At 44.1% G+C, this 15016-nt stretch overlaps 1 protein-coding gene across 1 annotated transcript in view; it reads right to left on the reverse strand.

The window, feature by feature from the left end:
* The window catches only part of UBE2Q2 (ubiquitin conjugating enzyme E2 Q2), a 32374-nt gene extending 22600 nt beyond the window's left edge, over positions 1 to 9774 (reverse strand). The window contains exons 1-2 of the mRNA XM_044283400.1: positions 9386 to 9774; positions 1469 to 1573 (exon numbers count right to left, since the gene is read on the reverse strand). Coding sequence (XP_044139335.1) covers positions 1469 to 1573; positions 9386 to 9544 — 264 coding nt within the window. The 5' untranslated portion in view covers positions 9545 to 9774. The remainder of the gene's footprint in view (positions 1 to 1468; positions 1574 to 9385) is intronic.
* Positions 9775 to 15016: the final 5242 nt, after the last annotated feature.

Here is a 15016-nt window from a genome sequence, read left to right on the forward strand (position 1 = left end):
CCAATTGAAAAAATAAAAAATAAAGAACTGGTCTAAATGGAATGACTATTTCATCGGACAAGGTGGTTAAATATTTAGATGGATAGGATACTCCTGAAATTTTGAGAAGAGAAACACACTTCTATAAACATGTGACAAAGTTCTTGTTTCGTGTTAATTTCTTCCCCCTTTTTTTCCTTTTCTTTCCCAGTTTTCTTTTTTCTTTAGGTAACGGGTTCTTCTACAGAATTATTTATAGCTGGCAGATTCTAGACTGAAAATCTTTCACACTAGTGCAACTGACAAAAGTCAAATAAAGTCAAATAAAATTCTGTGCAATATTATTTTGCCTATTTAGGTATTAACATAGATTGATATAATAAAGATACTAACATCTACTAGAGTTCTTTTGCTCAACATGTCATTTATGGTGATCAGTGGATTGTTTGAGTTATCAAGCTTCTTTAGTTAAGAGATAAAAATCACCTGTTGATAGCAGGTTAAGTTAGTTTGCATTCAAAAGAGTATTTATTTCAAAATGTACTCTTTAAAAAAAAAAAAGTGGATGTAACTTTAATCTACGATTATGGTCAGATATTTTGTATTAGGAACCTGTTCCTTTATACCCATGTTTATGACCAATGTTGTAAATTTATTTTTTGAAAAAAAAAAAAAAAAAAAAAACAACAACTTACATTTATAAGAAAAAAAAAAAAAATTGTCCCGAAGGAGTACATTCCTTTACGCTGGGTTCACACCTGAGCGTTTTACAGCGCGTTCCTACGCGCTGTAAAACGCACAACAGGCAAGAACCAATGATTCCCTATGGGAATGGTTCACACCTGGGCGTTTTACAGCGCGTACGATCGCGCTGTAAAACGCCCGACGCTCAAACAAGTACAGGAGCTTTTTTTGGCGCGTTTGACGCGCGTTTGGGCCATAGACTCTTTGGGCAACACTGCTGTCAATCACCCAAACGCGCGTTTACTATTACAAAAAACGCGCGACAAAATTGCGCGTTTGCGAAACGCTTAGGTGTGAACCCAGCGTTAAGGAACTTAGATTATATTAATCAGTATCCCTGGGAGTCAGGATAGAAAAAGTTATCTGGATTAGTCAGGATTTTTTTAATAAACAAAGCTGTTATCTAAGAATATAAGAAATACTAATCACGTTGATTCCCCTACCACTGCTCTGGAGGTTCCTGGTGTTTTTTGTTGATTTACCCGAATCGATCCCCTGCTATACATCCAAACTGCTGCTACAGCCAGTTACTAGTCTCAGCAAACACACTAGCATCACTACTGCAGCCAGTGACTGGCTGCAGCAGTCTTGTGGATGTACAGGACGGCATTGCTCCAGAAAAATAAATGAATATATGGGGGAGCAGCAGCAGGGGATATAACAGGTGAGGAAGGTTACAACATTTCCTGCAGCTACCATAAGTTCTTACTAACTCTCAGACAACCCCTTTAATAAGGCAACTCACCAGAGTGTTGCTTTTCTTAATATCCTCCAGGCGTTCCAAGACAGAAGTCAGATTTGGGTCATCTGATTCCACAAACCATATTGGTGCAGAAGAAGGATAGGATTCCTAGTCAGAAAAGGAGACATTTAAAAAAAAAAAATCAAACTGTTATAATTTCCTCTCCCACATGTCCAGTAAAAGCAATAAACAGGCAGTCACATATTTCTGCTAACATCTTATTTGTAGGTAGGTCTTTCTACCTACCCTCCAATCGGGTCTGTTCAGGTCTTTAACCACTTCAAGACTGGGCCATTAATCCCCCCCCCACCTTAGCAATTTTTTTTTATTGTTTTAGTATATCTGTCTTTGAAAGCCATAACCTTTTTTCTGTTCAGTTCCGTAAATAATTTTGTGCCTTTTTTTTTTAGGGATATATCTTATTTTGTCATTTTTATTTTAGCTTTTTTTTTTTTTTTTTTTTTATACACGAGCAATACTAAGCATAGCCGCTATCCAATGGACGGCACTAAGCTTTGTAAGCCACGAGGGAGCAGCAGCAGCACTCACTGGAGCACCACAGCCTTTTCAAAGACCCGAGTCGGACCCCCACCAATCACACACTGACAACCTATCCTGAGGATCGGGTCCCAAAAAATAGTCACTTATGAAAAAAACGTGTATTTTTTTGTAGGTGCATTTATTATCTGCAACAACGTTTTCTTTTAGGACGTTATTCTTTGGATGAATCATTTTCAAAACCACCTGTCACAATCCACAACTAGTGTTGAGCGAACTTCTGTTTTAAGTTCGGCGTCTAAAGTTCGGCTTCCGGTTAGCGGAGAATCCCGATATGGATTCCGAATACCGTTGTGGTCCGTGGTAGCGGAATCAATAATGGCCGATTATTGATTCCGCTACCACGGACCACAACGGAATTCGGAATCCATATCGGGATTCTCCGCTAACCAGAAGCCGAACTTTAGACGCCGAACTTAAAAACAGAAGTTCGCTCAACACTATCCACAACCTAACCGGGATTTCCAGCTGAACATAGCAGTGATGTGGTACTGCAAGAACTCCGCAGCCAACTTTAACTTGACTAACAGCGCAGGTGGGGAATACCAGGTTGACGCAACCCCCGAGACAAGATGGTATGTGATGACTTGCACTAACATGTACTTAACCAAACAGAATGGCGACTATCAGGACTGACTAACCACACCAGCTTAGAAGGTTTAATCCTATAGCTTCAGCATCATCCAGTACCGAGTCTTCTCATCACACAAGCCATGGACATATTATGGTCAAAAACAATAATTATAAATGGACATGGACATATTATGCTCTATATTATCAGCAGACAGACCACCATCTAGGACCAAAGAGATGAACGTGACCAAGAACAAATCTGATTGGTCACTGAAATTAACCTAGATCAGATGATTAAAGTTAGTCACGGAACAGCCCAATACAGAGAAAAAATGCTTAGCGCGTGAGGAGCTTGTCCTTAGAGATTTCACACAGTCACTCGAAAGTCTCATGGATGAATTACTGGATTATTTGAAATGTTTAAACAATCTGGTAACTTCCTTTGTTTCTCAAGTGCTATACAGAGCCCTTGTTGGGGGGGGAGGAGGAGGAGGAGGAGGAGACCCACAAAGCAAAAACTTTCCCAAAAATAATACATTTTTTGGACAGCTCCTTTGGAAAATGAAAGTAGCAATCTGATTGCTATGGGCAACTAGGTCAGTTCTACTTTACACCTATGCAGGGCATTTCATCCAGCGCTCCTCCGTCAGCAAGGTCTGTCCACCTGGAAGTGGAGGCGACTTCACAGGCAGCGCATGTGCTGAGGGAAGCGTAAAGTATTCTCTTGTCCCAGTCCAGCACTTCCTTCCTTCGCCAAAGGTCCTGCTGCCACCAAGGCGTGAGGGCAACCAAATATAAGCCATAGAGCAGTAGCAAAATCACACATCCCTAGGGGAATGCACAATTTTGCTTAAAACACACTGGCACCAGTGATTTACACTATTTACAGAGGAAACATACTGGTGGCAAAGCGGCAGAGGCAAGAAGACAGGGCTATCTCAACTATCAAAGGGGGAGGGGCAGGGACATCGCTGTAGCAGTGCTCCAAGTGCTACTGCCAGCCCCCTGGAGCTCAAACCACTCAAGTACTCTCTGCAGCCGTTCAAGCTACAAACAATTGTTTTAAATCAATAGAAGCAACCCTACCAGGTAATATGCTTTATTTAATAGGGTTCATCATGCTGACTGGCTGGCTACCCATAATCAATGGGCTACTTTACTGCTACTAAGGCTGGCAATACCCAAGAGAAAACTTGGGCAAACCCACCAATCTTGACAGGATCAGCTGGCTAATGATTTCATGTGTACTGGGCCTTCTGGCTGCCCCTGCATGAGATTCCATCTTAAAGGGTAGCTGCTCAGGGGTGTGGGTTAAACAGAAATTCTGCATGGATATTTGTGCAGATTTCGGCACAAAATCCACATGTGTTACTTGTGTATTTTCTGCAGACCTCAATCTAAAAAAAAAATAAATAATACACAAACAAATGATAAGTTGCAGATTTCTAAATCCACTGGTCAATCTATGCACAGAAATAAAATGCAAAATGTAACATTAGATTTGTCATATTGCAGACATTTAACCCCCCAGATAACCACAGTGTCAGAGGGCTAGAATCCAGATAAGGAACGCATCCCCGCAGGCAGAGCTCAAGGAAGTAATAAGCCTGAGCTTGTACTAGTATATTACAGCTCAGGCCAGCAGGTGGCTGATCTGACGATTGCAAGTTGAGGTCCAATTGAGGACCTAAGGCCTCATGCACACGACCGTTTCTTTTAAAGGTCCGCCAAAACGGGGTCCGTAGGTCCGTGACCGTTTTTTCGTCCGTGGGTCTTCCTTGATTTTTGGAGGATGCACGGACATGAAAAAAAAAAAAAAAAAATAAGTCAAGTTTACCATTGAAATGATAGGAAAAAACGGACACGGATGACAATCTTGTGTGCATCCGTGATTTTTCATGGACCCATTGACTTGAATGGGTCCGTGAACCGTTGGCCGTGAAAAAAATAGGACAGGTCATATTTTTTTCACGGCCAGGAAACACGGATCATGGATGCGGCTGCCAAACGGTACATTTTTTCCGATTTTTCCACAGACCCATTGAAAGTCAATGGGTCCGCGAAAAAAAACGGAGAACGGCACAACGGCTACGGATGCACACAACGGTCGTGTGCATGAGGCCTAAGTAAAAAAAGTTTAAAAAGTTTAGAAAAAAAAATACAAAAATGCTAATGACCCCTAAAATAAAAACACAGGAATCGCCACATGCGAAAACACCAGAGCTTTAAAAAAAAAAACAAAAAAAATAAAAAAACATACGGTAAAGTGTAACAGGAAAAAAATTAAATAAAAAAAAAAGTAATAAGTGATCAAAAAGTCACACACTCCAAGAGTATCAGCAAAAACTACAGATTGTCCAGGAAAAAAAATGAGCGCTCACACATCTAAAAAAAAAAAAAAAAAAAAAAAAGTTATGGGGGTCAGAAAACGGCTATGACAAGTATTTTTAGTATTAAAAACTATACATATGTGGGATTGCTATAATCATACTGACCTGGAGAATGAGGAGCACAAGTTAGTTTTATTGCATTGTGAACACTGTAAAAACAAAACCCGTGAGACTGTAGCAGAATTTTTTTTTTTATATTCCACCCCATTTGAAAAAAATATAAAAATTCCCCACCTCCCATCACATTGTATGCAATATTAAAGTGTGGCATTAAAAAGTAGAACTTGTCCTGCAAAAAACAAGCCCTCATTTACAGCCACGTGAACGGAAAAAATTCGAAAAAGTTATGGCTCCAGGAAAGCAGGGAGCAAAAAACAAACGCAAAAATGCAGTCACTACGTCAGAAAAGGGTTGAATTGTAGCATGCCCTGGTTGCATTTTTCAGATATCTTCCCATAGACCTCTATAGTAGGGAAAAAAAAATATCCAAAATCAAATTTCATGACGTTTCTTAAAACAAAAAAAATAAAAACAGTAGCACTTAAGACCCCTTTCAGGCACCCGGCCTGACATTCCAGCACTGCCGGGGTCACATAGCATTATATTAATTTATGATGCTATGTAACCCTTAGGCTGGGTTCACACTTGAGCGTTGCGCAAACGCGCGTTTTAGACGCGCATTTTTATGCGCGTTTTTGTAATAGTAAACGCGCGTTTGACGCGCGTTTGTGTGATTCACTACAGTGTCCTATGGCCACAAACGCCCCAAAAGTCGCTCATGTACTTTTTGGAGCGTCGGGCGTTTTACAGCGCGATCGTACGCGCTGTAAAACGCCCAAGTGTGAACCATTCCCATAGGGAATCATTGGTTTCTCCTTGTTGAGCGTTTTACAGCGCGTAGGAACGCGCTGTAAAACGCTCAGGTGTGAACCCAGCCTTAGGCCCCTTTCACATGAGCGTGACGGATTAGGTCCGGATGCGTTCAGTAAACTCACACCATTTTGCAAGAAGGTTCAGTCAGTTTTGTCTGCAATTGCGTTCAGTTTTTTCCGTGCTGGTGCAATGCGTTTTGATGCGGTGATAAAAAATAAATAAAGGTTTACAAACAACATCTCTTAGCAACCATCAGTGAAAAACGCATCGCATCCGCACTTGCTGATTCACGCAGCTCCATTCACTTCTATGGGGCCAGATATAGAACATGCTGCGATTTTCACGCAACACAGAAGTGATGCGTGAAAAACAACGCTTATGTACACAAACCCATTGAAATGAATGGGTCAGGATTCAGTGCGGGTGCTATGCGTTCACGTCACGCATTACACCCGCAAGGAAAACTCGCTTGTGTGAAAGGGGCCTAAAGGTCTGGAATGTATTAGATGCCACGGACATAATGCCGTCACTGGAATCCAGTACATTCCAGAACCCGGGGCCTAAAGCAGGATCGGGCATCTCTTTCTTCAATAAAGGGTTACGGAGGTCTGATGAGCCGTAACACTTACTAGATGAAGTAGTGAGAGGCACATGCATAGAGCGCCATCTCCTCGCCGCAGGAGACAAAAATCGAGATGGGCCCATAGACTTTCTACTGAGCCCAACTCCTGCAGCGAGGAGAGAGCATGTGAGCAGGTCTCGCTCCTTGTTCTTGATCGGGGTCTCAGCAATCAGACCCCCACAGACCAATTGTTGGACATGTTGCTACAACATAGCAAGAAGTTTTGTGAAAGCCAAGTCACCCTTTAAGGGTACTTTCACACTTGCGTCGTTTGATTCCGGCAGCAGTCCGTGCCTGAACTGACTGTCTGATCAGGCAAACTGTATGCAAACAGATGTCATTTTTTCTGACTGATCAGGCATTTTTCAGACTGATCAGGATCCTGATCAGTCTTAAAAATGCCTGGTCAGTCAGAAAAATGCATTGCAATACCGGATCCGTTTTTCCGGTGTCATCAGGCAAAACGGATCAGTTTTTTTTCTTCTCATTTTTAAAGGTCTGCGCATGCGCAGACCGGAAGGACGGATCCGGCATTTTGAATGCCGGATCCGGCACTAATACATTCCTATGGAAAAAAATGCCGGATCCGGCATTCAGGCAAGTCTTCAGTTTTTTTCGCCTGAGAAAACCGTAGCACGCTACGGTTTTCTCTTTTGCCTGATCAGTCAAAATGACTGAACTGAAGACATCCTGAACGGATTACTCTCCATTCAGAATGCATGCCTGATCAGTTCTTTTCCGGTATAGAGCCCCTGTGACGGAACTCTATGCCGGAAAAGAAAAACGCTAAAGTGAAAGTAGCCTAAGCTGGGAGTAATGGCAGTCAGCAGTCACCCCTAACTCCACTGCAAACATGCTTGGCTGATCGTGCATGTGCCCTTAAAGTGACCGTACACACGATGCGTATTACGCATTGATTTTCATGTGGAAAATATACGGCATAAGGCCTCTTTGCACACGACTATGGCTTTTTCAGTATTTTGCAGTCCGCAAAAAATATGGATGACGTCCGTGTGCATTCTTTTTTTTACGGAACAGCACTATGCTTGTCCGTTATGTAGACAATAATAGGACATGTTCTATCTTTTAATCGAACGGAAAAACGGAATTACGGAAAGAATGCGGAGTACATTCTGTTTATTTTTGCAGATCCATTGAAATTAATAGTTCCGTATACGGAACGCAAATGTAAAAAATTAAATAAAAAGTTTGTGTGCAAGAGGCCTAACAGTACCAGCTAAGTAGGTGAGCTTTTTAAAATCACAACTTCAACAAGACAGCGTACACGTCAGTGCAGATTTTGAAATCTGCAGCACCTCAATCGTTTGGGTGGATTTTCAGTGCAGATTTTACACTTTGCTATGCAAAGTGTAAGATCCGGGGCAAATCCCGGCGTCTGGGCAAATTCTGCTGTGTGAACAAGTCCGAGAGGAATGTCCTCCCTTGCCTGAAGAGACAGCAACAAAAAACACATGTTTTTTTACCTCAGAAAAGGCTGCAGGTGAAATCCGCGGAGATCCACAGCATAAACGGACATACCGGAGATTTCATAGCCGCACTGCAGGTCACACTGGTTTCCACTGTGTATTTGTGCGCAGCGTGTGGATGAAGGTTTAAAAATCGCATCCACTTTGCTGGTACTGTCTGTACAAGGCTGGACTTACCTGCAAGGAATCTGCAACAATTTGGCTTGGTTGGGGAAAAGCGTAAGAGTAGCGCTACAAGGCAACCCAAAAATATGTGCCACTCGCTGTCACGCGACCGTTTTAGAGCTGGGATTTAACCGTGAGAGTTACAGCCACGCTGCGTGCCATGCCCGAGTTACATTGAAGTCAATGGAACAAAAGTCACTTGCGACATAATCCAGCAGTGTTAGGCCCCTTTCACACGAGCGAGTTTTCCACGTAGGTGCAATGCGTGAAGTGGACGCATTGCACCGCACTGAATACTGACCCATTCAGTTCAATGGGTCTGTGTACATAAGCGTTTTTTTTCACACATTACTTTTGCGTTGCGTGAAAAATCGCACCATGCTCTATATTCTGAGTTTTTCACGCAACGCAGGCCCCATAGAAGTGAATGGGCCGTCAGTGAAAGACGCTTTGCATTACATCCGGATGCAATGTGTTTTTCACTGATGGTTGCTAAGAGATGTTTGTAAACCTTACATTTTTTTTTTTATCACGCACGTGAAAGACGCATCAAAAGCAATTAAATCCGCGCAGGAAAAACTGAACGAAATGGCAGACAAGACTGACAACTTGCTTGCGAGTTTCATCCTGACACAATCCATATAGTTCGAGTGCAAGGGGCCTTGGAGGAGGGTTCGCATCATGTTTTCCTTATACGTTAAACGGATGCCTCCGACCGATGCCATACAGCGGCATCCGTTCACCATAGAGTTTTATTGTAAAAATAAGTTGTTGTTTTTTTGCCAGACTGTGCTGCGACACGTTTTTGGTAGTTTTTTTCTTCTAACATATACATCAAACGTGATGCAAACCCAGCCTTAGATTTTTCGCTGCATCGCTGCGTGTCACACTGACCCCCAATTGTCAGAAACGCTTTCACTCGGTGATTGCGGAGGATCTGTCGCTAGCGGACCGCAGCCTCTACCGCGTACACTTGGCGATCCGGTTGTGGTGATAATATTTTAGGTGTCCTGCCCTCCCCTATATTAGACAATTAATCGGTGTTGGGGGCTCCACAGACATGAGATTAGGATCTGCCAGTCTAGGTAAGGTTTACCATGGAGAGGACCTCGCCTGCCATACTGTGGGCACCAGCAGAATAATGCCCCCACAACCATGCTCTATAACTGCTCCGTGCACTGGCGGTACCGCAGCCCTCTCCATGTACACAGAGCCGTCAGCTGATGTGCGCGTCCATCCTCCATGTACACACCGTAATGTTGCAGTGAATAGTCAGGGCCCCCCCGGTGCTCTGGATGAACACACAGTGCAGCTCGTCCAGTCTCCAGCTGACGATCCGGAACCTTTCGTGCTCTTTACCGAAGATAGACTCAAGGAGTCGCAGCTCGGCCTTCAGCCCAGACACCGACATCTTGGCCTCATTTCCGCCCGGCGGAGGCCCGAGGAGACAGCGGGGTCATGCCCGGGACCCGAGCTCTCCGCCCGGCCTGTACGAAAGATGGCGGTGGCCTGTCTTTGTATGCGGAGCGACGCCACCGAGGGCCACGGGCGCAAAGCTTCCGGCGCAGTGACGTCAGAGACGGAGTTCTACCGAAAGGAAGCACCCTTGCGCACTATTGATAAAGCGTTGCTGCCTGTGCGCATGCGTAGTGAGCGCACAGGAACTGGGGAGATTTAGAAGGCAGGCCTAATGGCTGTGGGGGGTTGTCTTCCAAGCGGAGCTGTGTGGTGCTTATATCAGTCCCTACAGGCACACGTGACTGCCTAGGAGTTGTCCCTGCCCAGTGTCTCCATGGTGAAATGCACTGGTTCACTCTTCACACCACATTATAGGTGGCAGGTTCAGCCCACACCTCATGAAAATGGCCATATTTCATCAGGCAGTTAGGTTTGTTTTTACAAAGATGTTGGTATTTTTCCCCATTTAGTTGTGACTACAGGAAGTGCAACCTGGTGGTTCTGTTAGGACGACTGGTATACCTCCCAACTTTTTGGACTTTGGAGGAAAGATCCATTTTTCCGTCACGTCTACACACTTCAATAGCTTTCCCTTGCAAAATAGTACAGAAATAATCCGAATATAGAAATTTCTAAAATACCAACTGCATTAAATAATATAAAAAAAAGGGCTCTAATACACAGAGAGGAACCAGGTCCACAAATTGCGTATCCGCAAAACACGGACACCGGCCGTGTGCGTTCCGCATTTTGCAGACCGCATATGGCAAAATGATAGAAATTTCTAGGGTATGCTCTATCTTTTTTTGGGGACTGCGGAACGGATGCGGACCCATTCATGCGGATGTGTGAATGGACCCTTAATGTCAGGGCCCCAGAATTATACAATGACATTATATACAGTGACCGTATATACGTGTAGGAATCCGAGCGGCTGCCGGACCTGGTCTGAGAGAGCTGTCTTGACTAGCCACAGGAGTTAGGGATGCACTTGAGGAGGGGGAAGGGGGGCCTTGTTCAGAAATTTGCTGTTGGGCCCAATCATTTCTAATTACCCCACTGCTAGGCTGAGAAAGGGATTTCTAGAGCAGCGGTCCCCAACTGCCGGACCGGGCCCTGGAAGATTGTTTGCTGGGCCGCGGCAATTAGGGTGGCCAGACTTCCGATTTTTAGACGCCTGGTTCTCCGTCCGGCACGAGGCCAGGACGGCCGGCCAGAAGTCCTCCTTTTTTGTGGTTATTGGCGGGTACGGGCTCTTTAAGTATCAATTAGCAGGTCTCCCTGTCACAACCAGATCACATGACGTCACACTCACATGTCCAGCATCGCGTGCGCCAGTCAATTCTCGTTTGTGCAGGCGCGGGAACACAAGTCGGGAACAGACTCTGAGGTGCGCGGAGTGCGCAGGTCTGTCCGAGGTACTCCTACTGTCTGGTCATCTGTGAAGGGGGACTGTGCTGAAAGGGGAGAATAACTACAGTAAAGGGGGGACTACTGCTGAAAGGGGGGAATAACTACAAATTAATGCATTCTGAGCGGATCCTTATCCATTCAGAATGCATTGGGGCTGAACTGATCCGTTTTGGCCGTTTGTGAGAGCCCTGAAACGGATTTCACAAGCGGACCCAGAAACGCCAGTGTGAAAGTAGCCTTATGCACGTGAATCAGTCAGCGCCAACCAGCAACCCCTAAGCCCCGCCCACCCCATAAGCCCCACCGCAGAAAACCACCACCTCCCCCCACCCCACCCGGTCCCTGGGAAAATTGTCTTGCATAAAACTGGTCCACGGTGTAAAAAAAAGTTTGGGACCACTGTTCTAGACTAGAGCATCTCCTACCAATGGTCAGTGTAACCTGCTGGCAGAACATGGATGACGTCAGTGATCTTGGCTCTCCGATGCAATGAAACCTGCATTTATTAAGGCAATCCACAGAGGAGGCTTATAGAAGTAAATGCTTTAAGCATGAAGGTTCGTTCCCGATAATCTGCCCATGTAATGGTGCCGCAGATCACCTGATGAACATCTGAAACACTGGGTGAAATGATTTTTGGTATGGACACCTCAATCATCTTTTCTGGAGAGCAGATCATATGGTGTAAAGAGTGATCTGCTGCCCAGAGACAATGAATTTGTATGATGATGAGTGCAGAACGGAACAGGAGGCCCATTATAGAAATGCCTATTCTTGTCCGCAAAACGGACAAGAATAGGACATGCCTCATCATTTTTGCGGGGGATTGGAACGGAGCAACGGATGCGGACAGCACACAGAGTGCTGTCCGCATCTTTTGCGGAACCATTGAAATGAATGGTTTCGTATACGGCCCGTATACAGAACGGAAAAAACGTTCGTGTGCATGAGCCCTAATACGGTGGAAGGGACCAGCACTTCACCTCTACTGATGAGCAGGCAGTTGTCGGGAAGGAACGCTTCCTTCCCAATTATTGATCATCGGCACAGTGTAAATGCGCCTTTAGAAACACGAGACACGTCTCAAGGTACATTATAAGCATAAACACAGCAAACAGCAAGCTATAAAGATAAGAGTACTTTCACACTTGCGTTAAAGTTTTCCGGTATTGAGTTCTGTCCCAGGGGCTCAATACCGGAAAATAACTGATCAGTTTTATCTCCATGCATTCTGAATGGAGAGCAATCCGTTCAGGATGTCTTCAGTTCAGTCTCTCTTACGATATTTGGCCGTAGAAAATACCGCAGCATGCTGCAGTATTTTCTCCGTCCAAAATTCTGGAACACTTGCCGGAATGCCGGATCCGGCATTATTTTCCATTGAAATGCATTAATGCACCAAGTGTTCCAGCAAAACTGATAAATACCGGATCCGTTTTTTCCAGGTGACACCGGAGAGACGAATCCGGTGTTTCAATGCATTTGTTAGACGCATCCGGATCCGTCTACAAATGCTAGCCATTTGCATACGGATTTCCGGTTCTGGACGGATCTTCACAACGCAAGTGGGAAAGTACTCTAAATGGGTGTAAGAAATCCACTTAGTCATCAGCGAATGTTGAAGTTTTCAAAAAGCGCTAGTGTCCAATATGAAATCATACAGTTCTAATTAATCACATAGCAATTGCTGGCCAATATAGGACATACATATTGTTGTAGAAATATTAATAGTTGTAATCAGCTCACATCAAAGTTTGTGTAAGGAAAAAGGTAAATCCTTATTCCCTCAGCCGCAGTCAGAGCCAGACCCAAGTGCTACCATATTGATTGAATTCTTGCTGAGCACTCCTCCCGCCCTGCTCAGTCTGAGTCTTTTATTGACTAACAAAAGGTGTAAAAGGGGCTGGCCCAAGACAAGGATGCAGGAAGTGATGACATACAGGAAGTGATGACATAGGAAGACAAGACACCATCATTTAGAATAACATAGCCAGCTAACAAACACATGTATACAATAACCTACCATTACCACTGGAGCGAACTTTATCCAGCCTTGCTCAGTGATCAATGCCAGATAAAGTTACTATGATCCACATGCATGTTTATTTACAGTACAGCGTTATTATCTCCAGCGGCTGATCAGGCGCACTAGAGACAACAAACGCACGTTCCTTTCATATATTGTTCTCTTAACAAATGCATCCACGCCAAGCCAATAAATCCGCATCTTGCGCGGGGGCCCTAGCCGGCATCCATACATCAGCCAACAAAACACTGCTCTGCTGAACACATCAGTCTCCCCCGGCCCACAGCCCAGTGCTTAGCAAATGGACCATTCTCCAACGGAGACCTCTGCGCCAAGCAGCTGTGACAGGACATACACGGGAAGATATCCACTCCAATGGTTTACCCTGACACTGAGAGACATGATGACAATACACATGTCATGCCCGGCTCTGACTATGTGCGGAGGTCGGCCAGAATAGCAGCACGTGTTTAGTGTTTGTTTTGGAGTCGTGCTGGATCCACCTCCCATCAGGTGCACTGGGTGGGGTCATTAGTTTAAATGGCTCTCAATTCCAGTGCTCTGAGCGGGTTATAGAAATCTGTCTGGCCTAGCAAGCAAGCAAGGAAGGTTTTCTGTCCCAGCTTTGATAAGATAAGTGTGGTTTCTGTTCTTGTTGTTTGCTGTTTTAGTTGTGTTGGTATCTTCTCTCCCATCCAGGTTCTGTGCGAGCAGGCTGCTCCTATTTCCCCTTTTCACCATCTCAGGGAATTTAGGGTGTATTAGCCCAGGCACGAGGACACAACATTCCTACCACCAAGGTCTGCCTGTGGGCTGAGCAGTGCAGGGAGAGAGGTCAGGGATTAGCTAGGAGGTGACCCTTCCACTGCTTCTCGCTCAGAGCCCGGTTGTTGGTTGTTCTGTGTGTCTGAGTGCTTGTCCGCCGTGACAACACAATATATTAAATACACATCCTAATAAAATTTCCACAACAATATTAACCACTTCAACCCCGCTAGCTAAAACCCCCTTCATGACCAGGCCACTTTTTACACTTCTGCACTACACTACTTTCACCGTTTATCGCTCGGTCATGCAACTTACCACCCAAATGAATTTTACCTCCTTTTCTTCTCACTAATAGAGCTTTCATTTGGTGGTATTTCATTGCTGCTGACATTTTTAATTTTTTTTTTATTAATCGAAATTTAATGGTTTTTTTTGCAAAAAAATGAAATTTTTCACTTTCAGCTGTAAAATTTTGCAAAAAAAACGACATCCATATATAAATTTTTCGCTAAATTTATAGTTCTACATGTCTTTGATAAAAAAAAAATGTTTGGGCAAAAAAAATGGTTTGGGTAAAAGTTATAGCGTTTACAAACTATGGTACAAAAATGTGAATTTCCGCTTTTTGAAGCAGCTCTGACTTTCTGAGCACCTGTCATGTTTCCTGAGGTTCTACAATGCCCAAACAGTAGAAAAACCCCACAAATGACCCCATTTCGGAAAGTAGACACCCTAAGGTATTCGCTGATGGGCATAGTGAGTTCATAGAACTTTTTATTTTTTGTCACAAGTTAGCGGAAAATGATGATTATTTTTTTTATTATTTTTTTTCTTACAAAGTCTCATATTCCACTAACTTGCGACAAAAAATAAAAAATTTTAGGAACTCGCCATGCCCCTCACAGAATACCTTGGGGTGTCTTCTTTCCAAAATGGGGTCACTTGTGGCGTAGTTATACTGCCCTGGCAATTTAGGGGCCCATATGTGTGAGAAGTACTTTGCAATCAAAATCTGTAAAAAATGACCGGTGAAATCCGAAAGGTGCACTTTGGAATGTGGGTCCCTTTGCCCACCTAGGCTGCAAAAAAGTGTGACACATCTGGTATCGCCGTACTCAGGAGAAGTTGGGGAATGTGTTTTGGGGTGTCATTTTACATATACCCATGCTGGGTGAGAGAAATATCTTGGCAAAAGACAACTTTTCCCATTTTTTTATA

This window comes from Bufo gargarizans, chromosome 2, assembly GCF_014858855.1.
Source record: "Bufo gargarizans isolate SCDJY-AF-19 chromosome 2, ASM1485885v1, whole genome shotgun sequence".
NCBI lineage: Eukaryota > Metazoa > Chordata > Amphibia > Anura > Bufonidae > Bufo > Bufo gargarizans.